The sequence below is a fragment of the Dipteris shenzhenensis genome, chromosome 10 (genome assembly GCF_047967505.1).
Source record: "Dipteris shenzhenensis isolate YYH24624 ecotype China chromosome 10, Dip_SZ_1.0, whole genome shotgun sequence".
Classification (NCBI taxonomy): Eukaryota; Viridiplantae; Streptophyta; class Polypodiopsida; order Gleicheniales; family Dipteridaceae; genus Dipteris; species Dipteris shenzhenensis.
Genome location: NC_141605.1, coordinates 35,748,882 through 35,765,795, shown reverse-complemented (window position 1 = coordinate 35,765,795; position 16,914 = coordinate 35,748,882). Strand labels below are relative to the sequence as shown.

The 16,914-nt window shown below is 37.9% G+C and overlaps 1 protein-coding gene across 1 annotated transcript; it reads left to right on the top strand.

The window, feature by feature from the left end:
* The first annotated feature begins 11,856 nt into the window (after positions 1-11,856).
* Positions 11,857-12,291, top strand: LOC147897752 (pathogenesis-related protein 1A/1B-like). The gene has a single exon (XM_087380105.1). The coding sequence runs from the start codon at positions 11,857-11,859 to the stop codon at positions 12,289-12,291; it is 435 nt and encodes a 144-aa protein (XP_087236231.1).
* Positions 12,292-16,914: the final 4,623 nt, after the last annotated feature.

Sequence of the window (16,914 nt, the reverse complement as noted above, 5' to 3'; positions counted from 1 at the left end):
GCTTGGTCAAAAACCTACCGCAACCAGGGATGGAAAGTGTCCAGTTAAGCAACCCCACTTATCAAAAATTCTCTTTGTGAATATTGTGGTGGAAATCATCCATCCTTTTGGTGTTACAAGAGTTGTTATGATCGCGAACGTAATCAAGCATATGCTGCTCAATAATAGGATGCCCATACACATCAAGAGGCCAATCATATCTATTCTGATGTCTCTCCAGAGAGGATACTTCATGTTCGAGATGGTTCCACTTTTATTGTTGATTCTGGTGCTACTCATAATATGACATATCAATCTCAATGGTTACATAATTATCATGCTCTTCCTCACAAGAAATTGGTTTATCTTGCTGATGACACTACTTGTCAAGTCATGGGTGTTGGTGATTTATATCTTGGCACTCTTTCTTCAACAAGAGTCTTGCGAGGCATTCTCCATGTTCCATATCTTCTAAGAAATCTCCTTTTTGTTGCACGACTTATTGATCTTGGTCTCTTTATTGCCTTTGACCACACACAGTGTTGGATTGAAAAAGATGGACATACCATAGAAGTTGCTCCTCGGCATGATAACCTCTTTCAACTTTCCTTAAATGATAATACTGCTAATGTGGTTATAGCACCTAGTGATCTGGACTGTAAGCTATGGCATCATCATTTTGTTCATTTGGATTTTACAAAGCTACTTGCTATCAATTTTCATGATCTGATGGATGGTATGAATCTCCCAGCTCGTCCTCACATGGGCCTCTATGAAAATCGTGCTCTTGGCAAGCATCATCAAGACCCTTTCATGTATCTACTTCAACTCATTCATATGTTTTATTAGATCTCATTCACACCGATGTATGTGGACCTTTCCCTCCATCTAAGTCTTTCTACATGTATTTCATCACTTTCATTGATGATTTTTCATGATATACAACTGTATTTCTCTTGTAACATAAGTCAAAGGCCTTATCTGCAGTATTCAAGCAATATAAAACTATTGCAGAACTTCATACTAGTTTTTGTATCAAGACCCTTCGTACTAACAATGGTGGAGAATATATTTCTAATCTTTTTTATGATTATTGCATTGAGTGTGGTATTCATCATGAATATACTGTTTCATACTCTCCTTAACAAAATGGTGCTGCAGAGCATAAGAATCGCACTTCTCTTGATGCTATGCAATGTATGCTCCTTCATTCTGGATTATCTCAGAGCTTTTGAGTAGAAGCAATTCTGACAACCATCTTTGTGCAAAATCATCTTCCTACAATTGCACCTTTTGGTAAGATACCAATCACAGCTTGGAGAGGGAAGACTCCTAAATTTGTATCACATTTTCAAACTTTTGGCTACATGCTTATCTTCATGTACCAAAAGAGACACACAAAAAGCTAGGTCTTCCTAGCTCTAAGGTCATATTCATTGGATTTTCTCCTAATTATAAGGGTTATAAATTCTATGATCCCTCTTCTAAGAAGGTGATAATTAGTCGTGATGCCATATTCAATGAGTAATTAATGGGAGGGACATGGTCTACCGAGGATGTAGAGGATACTGAGTCCTTGCTTACTGCCTTTTCCTTTCTATTTTATAATGATTCTACTTCTGATGTCATTACTACTTCATCTTATGGCATCACTGCTACTCCATATGCATAGCAATGTGTTGACAATCAAGATTAGCATCCTGCACATGCACATGCTTCTGATGATAGTGTTGATATTTATGTTGATCTACCTATTGATTTTGAACATGGTTCTCCTCATTATTGTGTTGATGACTTTGACATCATTGATCATTCAATGGTTGCTCATGAAGACCCTACTACTTATACAAAAGCCATCTCTTCTGCATAAAAGAGTGAATGGCAAGAGGCCATGGACGTTGAATATGATTCTTTAATCTCTAAAGGTACATGGATTCTTACTAAACTACCTCCTGATCATACTCCTATAAAATGTAAGTGGGCTTATAAAACCAAAACCAAAGCCGATGGTTCTTTTGACAAATTTAAATCTCGTCTGGTTGCGAAATAATACTCACAAATTGTAGGATTTGATTATCATGATACATTTTCACCCATTGTTTGTAGTAAAAGAATTCGGGTACTCTTGGATTTTGCTACTCAATTTGATTTGGAGATTCATCAAATGGATGTGAAAACTGCTTTTAGATCTTAAAGAGGAGATTTATATGGAGTAGCTAGAAGGGTTCATACTTCTTGGTCAGGACCATCTTGTTTGTCGCCTTCATCATGCTCTTTATGGTCTTAAACAAGCTTCCCGATCTTGGTACATGAAAATTGATCTGTTTCTCACATATCAAGGTTTCAACTCTTGTTTCTTTGACCCCAACTTATATGTCAAACGTGATGGTGTTGTTTTTGACATCCGTGCTCTTTATGTGGATGGCACCATACTTGTTTCCAACAATCTCAATTTCCTGCAACGTGTGAAGAAATTTTTATCCTCATCATTTGATATGGTTGATCTTGGTGACATTCATTCATGTCTTGGTATTCAAGTTCAACGATATCGTCACAAGAAGGGAATTCTACTACTTCAACTAACAAAATTCATTCAAGATGCAGTTCAAAAGTTTGGCTTGATGAATGCTCACTCTGCGACCACTCCTTATCTTGTGAGCTCTATCAAAATACTCGATCGACTCATGATGTTGTGGTTTCACATCAACCCTATGCCAAGCATGAGATTGGTTTGGCTATGCTAATTGCTTATAGATATTGGACATCCTCCCTCATCCAGTACTCCTCTCAGATGTGATAATCAAAGTGCCATTAGTCTGGCTAAAGACTATGTTCATCATAACAAATCCAAGCATATTGTTGTTCATTATCATTATGTCAGACATGAAGTGAAGAAAGGTATGATAATGATTGAGCATTGTCCCACTTCTTAGATGCTTGTAGATATTCTCACTAAAGTACTTCAAGAGGCATGCTTCACAGTGCTACGATCAGAACTTAGAGTTCTTGCAACTTCTCTCTTCCAAGATTAACACACCTATGGGTGACTTTTGACATTTCTATATAGATGCACATCTGCATTGTTGGCAATTTATGATCAGCATTACATACTTATAAATAATTATATAAATGCATCACTTTAACTCTATGATCAACTTGTATACTTGTATATAGTAGCTCGGGTTTTTCCCTTGTGCTCCCTAAGGGTTTTTTCATTCGTAGCTAGAGACCTTCATTTGAGTAGGGGTCTTAGAGCTATATATAGCTCGCTCTAACTTGAACTAGGTCTCACCTATATATGTGTAACTTGTTATCAATATGAATCAATCTTTGGGAGTCTATTTGATGTGTCTATCATCTATTCTTCTTCTCTCTCAATAGTAACTGGAAAGGAGGCACCATGCGCCATCGTGAAGCTCCTCCACACCACACCCACCACACACACATGTGTGCATGCACACATGCATGGATGCACACATGCAGACACACACATACATGTATATATGCATGAAATAAGTTGATGATGGGGTGTGTGCATGATGGTGGGCATGATGTGTGTGGAGTGCAATCTAGCTAGTATCATCTTTGGAATGAAACAACCCTAGATTCTTCTCACAAATGAGAGTAGTGAGATTTTGCTAATTGTTTGTTTGTATGTCAGCAATCATGTATTTAAAAGAACAATATTCAGCATGATGGAGCCATTCTTAAACAAAGTAATAATGATTTGTGATGTGCTTGGTTATGCCCTATTCCATTGTTATATAGTGAAGCTTTTAGGATATGTAGTGTCACCATATAGCGACTGACAATGTGGCTAAAACTCGAAACCCCATGCAAGGCCGTCTTTCATAACTCTATTTTGAAAAAAGAAAAAATCTCTCCTCCAACCTTATATTCATCAACCTTGCATTCCTCCAACCTCTACCCCACACTCCTTACCCCTACCTAGCCCCTCTCCCAACCCTTGTGCTCCCTCCCCACCCATCTCCTTCTCTGCTCATGTGAAAAGAAGTTTTTCAAAAAGGTGTGTCTCTTTAAGCAATGTAGGTTCATTTTTTGTGAGATTTCATTTTGTGAGTGTTGAAGCATGTTTCTCCTTGCATTGTTAAGCCTGTGTGCTAATTTTCATGCTTGATTTTCAAAGTTGAAGGACAAAAACGAGATTTGGTGAAAGAAAGAAGACTCACCTCTTCTCTTTTTGATATTTCTCTTCCTTCTCTTTCCCTTCCTTCTATGCTTTCTCCTTGTTTGTAGGCTTATGCTTGTCCCCTCAATCCAATCCCTTTGGAAAGTTGCTTCTCCAAACTCCTCCTTTCTCTAACTAATTATCTAAAAAATGGTATATTTCCTCTCTTTTGTAGGGCCAGTCCACGAAACACCAAGCGGGACTTTTTAATGTAAGAAAATGCTTCATCTCTTTTCCTATTTTTATTTCCATGATTTGCATTGGCCTATAGCTAGCATGTTAACAGCCAGTGCTAGCTGCACTGATGGGCATAGGAACCCTCTCTTTCCCTCTCTTCTCTTATTCCCTCTTCTTTCCCTCTTTTCCTCCCTCTTCCTTCTCTTCTTTTTCCCTCTCTTTCATCCTCTTTTCTCTCTTTTCATAAGCAAATGAATTTGCGTATGCTTATGCTCATATGCTTATGCTTATGCTTATGCATGAGCATATGCTCATATGCTTATGCTCATCCTGGGGTGCCAACTCCCTTTTGTAAGAATATCTTGGGTATGACATGAATTTAACAATATTCCATGAATAGAAATGAGTCAAATTAGCATGGTTGTGTTCTACACCAAAAGAGCTTCAAATATGTCTTTATACCTTTAAATTTAGGTAACACATGAAAAAGTTGCATTCATTTTAAAGGATCTATAGGTTTTCATATTTTAGTGTATTTTTTGTTTTACCCCCCCATCCAAAAGACCCCCCCCCTTGGGCCTCACATATTATGAAAAATATGTACAAATCTTAAAATCTTGCATATTTTTCAAGGTATATAACTTATGTTTTGTGAGAGGGGGGACAAGAGAGTTTCATATTTTTCCCTTGCATATTTGAAATTTTTAAAGGAAATTCATGCATATTGTATATGGACCTTGTCCCCTTATACCTTGGATTTTGGACGAGGGTAGTAATAGAATACATATTGAGTTGGTGCCCCAGGATGCTCATGCATAAGCATAAGCATATGCTTTCTGTCTTTTTCTTCTTTTCCCCTCTCTTTTCCCCTCTTCTCTCTTTTCATAAGCATATACATTTGTGTATGCTTATGCTCATGCATATGCTTATGCATGAGCATAAGCATACACAAATGTATATGCTTATGAAAAGAGAGAAGAGGGGAAAAGAGAGGGGAAAAGAAGAAAAAGACAGAAAGCATATGCTTATGCTTATGCATGAGCATATGCTCATGTGCTTATGCTCACTCATGAGCAATGATCATGCATAAGCATAAGCATATGCTTTCTCTCTTTTTCTTCTTTTCCCCTCCCTTTTTTCCTCTAGTTTCTTCTTTTCCCCTCTCTCTTTTCCTTCTCTTTTCCCCTCTTCCTTCTCTTCTTTTTCCCTCTCTTTTCCCCTCTCTCACTTCCTCTTTTCTCTCTTTTCATATGCATATGCATTTGCGTATGCTTATGCTTATGCTCATGCATGAGCATATGCATATGCTCTCTCTCTTTTTCCCCTCTTTTTTTTTCTCTCTTTTCTTCTTTTCCCCTCTCTCTTCTCCTTCTCTTTTCCCCTCTTCCTTCTCTTCTTTTTCCCTCTCTTTTCCCCTCTCTCAATTCCTATTTTCTCTCTTTTCATAAGCATATGCATTTTCATATGCTTACGCTTATGCATGAGCATATGCTCACATGCTTATGCTCATGCATAAGCATAAGCATATGCTTTCTCTCTTTTCATATGCATATGCATATGCTCTCTCTCTTTTTCCCCTCTTTTTTTCCCTCTCTTTTATTCTTTTCCCCTCTCTCTTATCCTTCTCTTTTCCCCTCTTCCTTCTCTTCTTTTTCCCACTCTTTTCCCCTCTCTCACTTCCTCTTTTCTCTCTTTTCATAAGCATATGCATTTGTGTATGCTTATGCTCATATGCTTATGCTTATGCTCACATGCTTATGCTTATACATGAGCATATGCTCACATGCTATGCTCATGCATGAGCATATGCTCATATGCTCATGCATAAGCATAAGCATATGCTTTCTCTCTTTTTCTTCTTTTCCCCTCTCTTTTTCCCTCTCTTTTCTTCTTTTCCCCTCTCTCTTCTCCTTCTCTTTTCCCCTCTTCCTTCTCTTCTTTTTCCCTCTCTTTTCCCCTCTCTCACTTCCTATTTTCTCTCTTTTCATAAGCATATGCATTTGCGTATGCATTTGCGTATGCTTATGCTCATATGCTTATGCTCATATGCTCATATGCTCATGCATAAGCATAAGCATATGCTTTCTCTCTTTTTCTTCTTTTCCCCTATCTTTTTTCCTCTCGTTTCTTCTAATTTTCCCCTCTCTCTTTTCCTTCTCTTTTCCCCTCTTCCTTCTCTTATTTTTCCCTCTCTCACTTCCTATTTTCTCTCTTTTCATAAGCATATGCATTTGCATATGCTTATGCTCATGCATGCGGATATGCTCATATGCTCATATGCTCATGCATGCACATATGCTCATATGCTCATATGCTCATGCATAAGCATAAGCATATGCTTTCTCTCTTTTTTATCACTCTTTTCTCCTTCTCTTTTTCCCTCTTCCTTTTCTTCTTTTTCCCTATCTTTTTCCCTCTCTTTCATCCTCTTCTCTCTCTTTTCATAAGCATATGCTAAAGTAGATGCTTATGCTTATGCATGAGCATAGGCCAAAATAGAGGGGAAAAGAAGAAAAGAGTGGAAAAAAGAGAGGCTCATATGCTCATGCATAAGCATAAGCATATGCTTTCTCTCTTTCTCCCCTCTCTTTTTTCCTCTCTTTTCTTCTTTTCCCCTATCTTTTTTCCACTCTTTTCTTCTTTTCCCTCTATTTTGGCCTTCTCTTTTCCCCTCTTCCTTATCTTCTTTTTCCCTCTCTTTCATCCTCTTTTTTCCTCTTTTCTTAAGCATATGCTAAAGTAGATGCTTATGTGGTGGGAATTCATTGTCATATGAGACATAATGGATCCTAAAACATAGATTATTGCATCATGCCTATTGATTGTTTTCACTTGAGGCACAGAAAGTAAATGAGAATGATACTTGAGAAACCATCAATAAATGTCATCAATTAACGATATTTGGAGTATGACATCAGAAATTGACCATGGATATTAGAAATGAACAAGATCTAATAGATCATGAGAGAATGGTGTAGTAGAGTTAGAAAAAGTGTTGGAGCTATTAGGTCACCTTAACTCAACCTAGTCCGCAACTATATAAATGTCCCTTTATACATGAATACACTCACTACCTTTCAGAGCAACCTTGTGTCTCGCTTCTTTCTCCCTCTTCTTCTAGCATGGTATGAGAACTAGGACTTTCTCCCTCATAGTATGTGAACTTTTGTATATGATGCCAAATATGCATGTGTTGCCTTGTAGACAAGACTTTCTTCAAAAAGTTTAAGACCCAACATCAGGGTATTTTGTCGCGAGATTAAAAATATATGGCTCACCTTTGATTTTGACTATACTAGAAAGGCACTACCTCCATCATAGCATCCCAACTTTTGCACATGATGCTTTTTGCCAAATCCTCCCATGTTGGCTTGCACACTAGGTGTATTTCAATGCAACATGAAAAAGATATGGCTTGCTCATTGATTTTGGCTATACGATACAGGGACAGGCTCCATCATAGCCCTATGACAACAAGAATTAATTTTACCAAACGCTACTTTTGTTAAGCTCTTAAATAACAAGCAAGTTGTGTATGTAGCATTCTCTATATATAGCCCTCTCTTTATATAGCAAGTTGTATATATAGCACCTACTTTCTATCCTCGCACATACCAAGAAGACTTGTATTACAAATGAGCAATCAAAGTAAATGAGTGATCCAGGTTGATTGTGGATATGGCAAGACCAACACATTATTTGTCAATAGTCCAAACAAACTATCACTTCTTATATGAGTTATTATCTCTTTTCATTGCACATTGTTTCTCTATGTAGTTTGAGATATAAAAAAACTACTTGAGGTGAAAGCAAGGGAAGCAACATCATAAATAAAGGAAAACAGTGCCCCAAGGAAAAAATCTATCGGGTGGGTAAACATGGTACGTGGAGCCAAAAATTAGCAAAGGCATCTCTCTATGTTGTTTTTAGCAGATTCACACTTTTCCTTGTCGTTTCATCGACTTGTTACTTCTTTAGATGCCGTAAGTTGTTCACTTAATTAGCCACAACTGGTTGTCATGTCAAGATACTCCACTAGGTGGGTGAAGTTGCTGTTGCGGAAGAGAAAAGCTCAGATGGGTAGCCAGACCTCCTTCATTCTTGGAAATTTGAGATAGTGCATGAACCCACGTAAATTTATCTCGTGCCACCTTAGAAGACTAATATCGACAATTTTCTAGTAGTTGCATCAAATGCCTCCACAGCGGCGTTCTCTCTCCCATTGCTATCTTCCTTTTGGGAGACCATGAGATAGACATTGCTCCATGTGTGTCAGTCTGATCTCTCCTTCTTCATGCTTTAGGAATGATTGGAATCTTAGCACATGCTACAAGTATTTGATTGAGTTCGGCCTACAATCTTCACATGAGTATCTGCATAAAATTAATCAGCATAGAGCTGCTATAACAAGAGAAGCAAGCAGTTTCTAGGAGTGCAAGCACACAAGCAACATGAAATAAAGGTGAATAGAGTGAAAGTTACTGATGTGTCCTTTGAATACTTGATGCTCGGGGGGTTCACTTGATAAATTTTAGTATACCACATGCATTCAAAAGAAGGGGTATTTCAATTTAACTTTTTGGAAAATTTTAACAGGATTACAATAATAGGAGGGGTTTTTTAATTCAACTTTTGTAAAAAATCGCTTAGCTCATAAGTAAAGTTTAGTTGAGGAATTTTTTAAATACCCCTTGAGCACACGTGATACATAGGGTTTCTAAGTAGTGCACCTCCCGAGACTTAATGAGAGAAAGTGCTAGCATAGTCACTGTGGAGTTTGCACACAAAGGGCTAGTGTTACATAGAACTTTGCTAATCTAACAAGTTGACCAATTTGATGTAGCAAGAACTCAACAAGCAAGTTCAGGAAGGTTTTGCAGGCCGAAGAACAAATTAGACCCCGTAGAAGAAGTCCCTGATGAGTTTCGTTGTAAAAGATTTGATGGGAGACAATGACATTGTAGTATTAGGACGATGCTTTTCCAAATCAAACCATTGCATGAAACTACTTTCAACATTGTAAATCTGAGTAAGAGACACTGAAACATGCACATGAAAGATGATTGTAAGACATAAGCACAAAGAAATAGGCTTGTAAACCATCAAGCGAGTAGCTTCAAGTGAGATCTATTGAAAACATAATATTCCTACCAAAAGTAAACCAAGAAGTTGTCATCCTCAAATCAAAGCATAAAGGATACTATGGTCATAATTGCTCTTATAAAAATGATCATCCAGGAACACAAAAGATCTAGACATCCGGGAATACAAAACACCCAAGCATCCAAGAATACAAAACATCCGAGCATCTGAGGATACAAAACATTCGGGCATTAAGGAATCCAAAATATTCGGGTTTTGATACCATGTTGAATTAGAGGAGACAAGACAACAGACAAGACACTATATGCTACCAAGGAAGTAATTGTATTCATGTGATAGATGCAATTGTGATAGATGCATATATATAGTTGAGGAAAAGGGTTGAGTGTTTATGAGCTATATATAGCTCTAACACTATTCCATATAAAAATACTTATATTGTAAGGTAATACTATGCAATATAAATATATTTTAAAATTACTTTAAATAAAATATACTTATAATTTAACTTTAAATATACTTATAAATTAAATAAACAATTTAAGATTTTGAAAATAAGTTTCTTTACTCCAAAAAGAGTCACTTTCAAATGAAACACCACCTCCTAAGAGAGATGCACCACCCCACCAACCTAGTGCTCTATCTCTACTATTGAAATCTTGACCTCAATAAAAATATTAGAATGTTATTCACATGTGATCTTGATCTCAAAATCTTGAATCGAAAGCTATTCTTTAATCAATATCTCCGTAATTTTTCCATAAATATCCATGCATGAATCTTCTTTCAATATCTATGTGTGTGTAGAGGGAATCCTTCCTCTCCAAAAAATTGTCATTTTATCGAGTGAAGGTTGGCCACTTTGGTCCATGTCTAGTCTAGTCTTTCAAGAATATATCCACCATGAGCCATCCTAAAGATAAAATTAAGTTTGACAAACACAAAGTGACTAATAACATAAATGACACATTTTATAAAGTAGGTCATGAGTGCCATGCAAATCCTTTATATGGAGAGACAAAATGAATATATCATTCGAGAAGCTCTAGATTTCCAAATGCTATCAAAGACATATGGTCTAGAGATCAACATAAACTTATATATTGGGATCACTATCAGACAAAACCATCCAATCCAGCATTTTAAAGTGTGTGACCTTGTGTAGGGTTTGTTGCACATTATATGCAAGGAGCATTTCGTAGGAAGATATCAAGAGTACCATCGATGTAGTTATTAAACACACAACTATCAAAAGCTTGGCCTGCATAAGCCTAAGTTGTAAGTTAAAGCATTGAGAGTAGGAAATGATTACCAGCGTAATCTATAAGGTCACACACTACAAACTGATGTTTTGAAGGGACCTTTTGTCTATCAATAGCAACAATAAATAGATGATCCTAGAAAACTTTATTTTGAGCTCATGAGGGACCTTTCCAACAAATTTCAGCATGCTAAGTGAGGACGTATGCGCATTGCAAGAATCCATAGAGCTTATAGCATGGAGGTAGGATGTATTGTGTCCTTGAGCCTTTTGGGAGGGGCTTTATTGAGAGGACAAAGAGCTAGATAGAAGCAAGGAGAGAGGGGCCTTGTAGCATGGGGGTAGGATGTATTGTGTCCTTGAGCCTTTTGGGAGGGGCTTTATTGAGAGGACAAAGAGCTAGATAGAAGCAAGGAGAGAGGGGCTAAGGAGAAAGCATGAAAAGAAAGAGCTAGGCCTAGCCATGAGAGGAAATTAATTTCAATTTCTAGAGAAAGGTAATCGTTCAATTTTGTACATGAGTTCTTAAAGTCGCCCAAGTTGGAAACCTCGGTTTGGAAAGTCACTCCTCATGGCTCCATAATTTCAAAGGCATCAAACTTTGACCATGGGCTTCTCCCCCCATATTAGGCATACTAAGGCTTTCAACTAGTCATTTTCATCTCATTGTGTGTTTGTTCCGGTCTTATTTAATGATCAAATTTTCCTAAGATGTTTTGGCCTTGAACATTAATGCTACATGATTATCGCGTGATAGATTAGTGTACTTTCTTGTGCGACCTTCATGGTAGCAAAGATTTAAGTGAAGTGCGGACTTTTATAAAACTGCGCTTCCCGTACTCCGAGATTTTGGCATGGGTTGGGTGTAGTCGGGGTTGGAGGCAACCCTTACCGCCTATATATACAAGATGGAGGACCTTTATCCTGCAAGCTTCTAAACCGTCCAGAGTCTAAACTCCATTGCCTATCATTCACCAATCGCGGAGAATCATGACGACTCTCACAAGCGCATGGTGTTTCTTGTTGCTCGTCCTCTATGTTGGTGAGGTAGTGCATTAGCAATTCCGTTATAGCTCCTTGCTGCTTGCTTGACGAGCCCTTTGCTTTAAGTTGGCTGACATTGGATGTCACGGCCGCAGTTGTGGCGATGGTCTCAGCGACCACTCTGAACGCGGTGAACAACGCCGGCTCAACACTGTGTGTCAAATACTGGGTACCGAACGAGGAGATCGGGGGCGGGTGCAGGGAGCTTCCAGCTCTACAAGGGCTGGAATCAGTGTGGAGAGTGGGAACCACGCCCATGTGGGAAGGAGCAACCATGTGGGCGATTCAAGGGGGGTGCGCTGGACAGGCCTGCAACACAGGGCCTCCAAGCGGGGTGACACAGTTCGAGATCACAGTCGCAGGCTCTGGCAACAATGACTACTACGACGTCTCCGTGCAGGCGGGCTTCAACCTGGGCCTCAAGGTCGTTCCCAACAATCCTGCTTGTGCAACAGAGGATTGCCCCGCTCCGGGCTGCCAAGGTGGTGTTCTATCGTGTCCCTCCGGCTCCACCGACTACGCCATCATCTTCTCGTGATCCTGCAGGCCCAACATTTTGCTCTCCACTAAAGTATTGCCTTGAATTCGCTCTTTTGGTTGCTTGTAACGATCTACGGCATAATAGATTCACCGCATCTTAAGGGAGCATTTTGTGAATAGTTACGTGACTGCCTTATTTGCCTTCTTTTCGCTTGCAACTTGCACTCGTGAATTTCAATATCAGTTCCCCTTCAAATAATAAAGTGGTAAAATTTGGACATGTCAAAATTTAAATTAATATCACTTAGAAAGTGTTATCCTTGGGGAACACCTCTAAGTGTTTTGTAAACATTATGGAAATATAGTAACCCTCTACTTACGAAAATGTTATACATTTAAAGGAATTGGATTATGATCAAACAAAGTATTTTCAAAAAATCCCACTCTTACGAATTATCTTATGTTCAAATATAAGCTCTCAAATACAATTCCCCAAAAAATATGCAAGTACTTTTGGAATTGCCAACAAAGTCGAACTTTTTTTTTGCGTCAAACTAGCTCATCTGTTGAAAACATTATGGAAATATAGTAAACCTCTACATACAAAAATGTAATAAATTTAAAGGAATTGGATTATGATCGAACAAACTATTTTAAAAAAAACCCACTCTTTGTTAACATTGGCAAGCTCACAAAGTCAATTTCCCTAAAAATATAGCTAGCCTCGAGTTATGAAAGTGTTGTATATTTGTAGGAATTATCTTATAATCAAATATAGGATCTCGAACACAATTCTCCAAAAAATATAGCTAGCCTCTATTGATGAAAATGTTATACATTTGAAGGAATTGTCTTCCTATCGAACACAATAAAGCATCTCTTTGATCTCTTAAGAAGAGGTTTGGGGGGAGATGATTGGGGATTTCTCCATCATTGGACTCTAAGTAGAGAATATGGACCATCGGATCTAAAATGGACCATTGGCAGTTTCAACATCCTGTCTCTTCTTTTGTGGCTTGTCGCTGTATGCTCCTATTCCCCTTCTGCCAAAACCATCCAATTTTTGGCCTATGCCATACCTTGAGAAAAAGTGAACGATCATAAGATTGTACATGTCTTGACAGCTCATCATTGAAAGTGCAAGTACCAAATTCAAGAAGTAAGCTTTCGATTCGTTTCGTCAAAGAACATCTCTACTCTCGTATTGATGATTTGCCTACTAATGAGATCCGTGTATCCTGCCTTTTTTAGCATTACAATCATCAATGGTTTGCCCTTTCTCAGCATTACGATCATCAATGGTCTTCCATTTTGTGGAATCACCCAACCTTGAGAAATTTGCATGCTTCCTCTTGGCCAGATTATGCTGAGCACCCTGATGCCCAGTGGGCTGATATTGTTGGATTGTCTTCAATCATATTTGGTGAATCATCGGACCACCGAGCTCCTCTTCTCAAACCATATCAAAAATCTGGTAAGGGATGCCTTTGTAGACTTTGTAGGAAGGTGCAGGGTGCATCATCTTGATTACCAATGGCATGATCTCCTTCTATGCAATGGTATGGAAAGCATCGATCCACCAACCAAGGCTATCCATGCCTTCAAGGTGGCCTTGACATTGAGCCTAGGTATTTTGCTAGTGCTTCTCAAGTCGCCGTATGAGTCACTCGGCACTCATGCCATGTGGGCCATAATGATAGTGAGCTCAACATAGTTGAATGACGCTTGCAATTGGCCTGAATGGAAAACACTACTCCTCTTGTGGAATCCATTACAAAGGGCTTTATCATATTTTTGGAAAGGCATGGAACTTTTTTGGACTCTAATTAGAGAATATGGACCATCGGATCTAAAATGGACCATTGGCAGTTTTAACATCCTTCGTGGCTCTTCTTTTGTGGCTTGCCATTGTATGCTCCTATTCCCCTTCTACCAAAACCATCTAATTTTTTGCCTATGCCGTACCTTGAGAAAAAGTGAATGGTCATAAGATTGTGTATGTCTTGATAGCTCATCATTGAAAGTGCATTAAGTACCAAATTCAAGAGGTAAGCTTTCAATCCGTTTCATCAAAGAACATCCGTACTCTCGCATCGATCATTTACCTAATGAGATCCTTATATCCTGCCTTTCTTAGCGTTCAACGGTTTTCCCTTTCTCAGCATTACAATCATCAATGGTTTTCCATTTTGTGGAATCACCCAACCTTAAGAAATTTGCATGTTTCCTGTTGGTTAGATTATGCCGAGCACCCTCATGCCCAGTATCATGATATTGCAGGATTGTCTTCAATCATCTTCGGTGAATCATCGGACCGCCGATCTCCTCTTCTCTAACCATGTCAAAAATCTAGTAAGGGATGCCTTTGCAGACTTTGCAGGAAGGTGCAAGGTGCATCATCTCGATTACCAATGGCATGACCTTCTTTAGAATGGTATGGAAAGCATCCCAGGACGATCCAACCAAAACTATCCATGCCTTCAAGATGGCCTTGACACTGAGCCTAGGTATTCTGCTAGTGTTTCTCGAGTCGCTATATAGCTCACTGAGCCTAGGTATTATGCTAGTGGGTTATAATGACAGTGGTGGTGGTGTTCGAGCTCAATATAGTTGAACCACCCTTGCAATTGAACTAGATGGAAAACACTACTCCTCTTGTGGAATCCATTACAAAGGGATTTATTAAAATTTTTTCAAGGCATGGAACTTTTTGCAATGCACAATTATTGTTTGGTGAAGAGTAGAACTTTCCAAGGCATCCTTTCTTACGTCTTCTTTGATGCCTACTATTACTGCTATGGAATCCATCGTATTGCCTTAGTATATCTAAGTTTTATGATAGGCAGATCATGCATTACAACTACACCATCCTTATGCATCAGACACTCACACTTTACTAGAGGCTAGCTCTTGGGGATTTCATGTCATAAAATTTTAGTGTACCACGTGCATTCAAAACGAGGTGTATTTTAATTTAACTTTTTGAATAATTTCACAGGATTACAATAACAAGAGGGGTTTTTTAATTCAACTTTTAAAAAAAAAATATTGAGTTCATAAGTAAAGAGGGATGTTTTTATTGGGGGGGGAATTTTAGTCGAGTGTTTTAAATACCCCTTGAACACACGCGATACATAGGGTTTCTTAGTAGTGCACCCCTTGAGGGCTGGGTATGGTTCTACAAACTTTCTCTAGACGTCATGCAACAAAATGTTTCGTCTTAAGTTGTGCAGGCAAGAATAGCAAATATTTGAAACAAAACTCATCTATTTGTAGACCATCTTGAAGGACTCGTTGATTTCACATCATTGGATGTGCTCTATTTTACATTTCACAAATGCAACATGCTGTGGCTTGCCACAGGCTCCTCTCTAGTTGAATTTATCATCTTGTTTATAATGCTTAAAAAAGAAGAGCATACACATCATAACTGGGCCATTCATTAAAATCTTTGTGACAAATCTTAATGTAGTGTAGCATTATTGAGGGTAATACTACCAAGGAAGAGGGGCCACTACACAAAATGTCTAAGAAGGTTTAGACATAATATCTAGGGTAGTTTAGGGCTATTAATCAGCCCAAAATTAAAAGAGTAGGCTAATGTCCAAACATATTGTCTTGCTCATAAAGCTACAAAACATGGAAGAAAATATAGTATAAATGTTTATATACAAAGTATGATTTTTATGTACATTCTCTTTTTTAGAAATCAATACAAACGAGCTACGTCTTTGTTATGCACATTGTATGTCACCTTTCCTTTTCATTTCTTGGTTGCAACATATAAAATATGTGCCTTGTAAGGCCAATTATCATGACAACGGCCTAAAGGAGTCATATAAATATATATATATATATATATATGCATAAACATATACACATACATATACATATACATATAGACATTTATATATATATATGTGTGTGTGTGTGTGTGTGTGTGTGTGTGTGTGTGTGTGTGTGTGTGTATATATATAAGAGAGAGAGAGAGAGAGAGAGAGGCTTGGCTAACCAAATATCCTTTATATCTAAACAACTGAAGTAAACTGGGAAAATTTGTGCAATTGATTCCCTACTTCTATCTTCGCATGGTAGTTTGTGTCCTTCCTTTACATTTGCTTGTAAATTTTGAAGTTATGATCACAATCCATATTGTTTCATGCTTAATTGTGTCCACAAGGAATTTTTTTTCCAAGAATACTTGGAAATGCCAACAAAGTTAATCTTTTTTTTGCAATGTCAAACTAGCTCATCTTTGTAAACATTATGGAAATTAACCCTCTACTTATGAAAATGTTCTACACTGGGGGGGTCACTCATCATATGTAACCCTATCAGGTGAGTTCAACATAAGGATATTTTTTATTTCTAAAATTTACAAAAATAAATATACATAAGGGACTATTTAAAATAGTTTTGGAAAAAATTTACAGATTTGTATAGAAAAGGGGTACATTTTATTAATGAAAAATTTACAGATAAGGGGTTTTTGAAATATGCCTTGAACGCACATGGTATAGAGGGTTTATACATAGTGACCCCCATTTAAAGGAATTGGATTATGGTTGAGCAAAGTATTTTTAAAACATCCCACTCTTTGTTGACATTTCAAGCTCACAAAATCAATTCCCCCAAAAATATAGCTAGCCTCGAGTTATGAAAGTGTTGTATATTTGAAGGA

Excerpts from the sequence above, each read along its gene's own strand:
- LOC147897752 (XM_087380105.1), top strand. The coding sequence starts at position 11,857 with ATGGTCTCAGCGACCACTCTGAACGCGGTGAACAACGCCGGCTCAACA.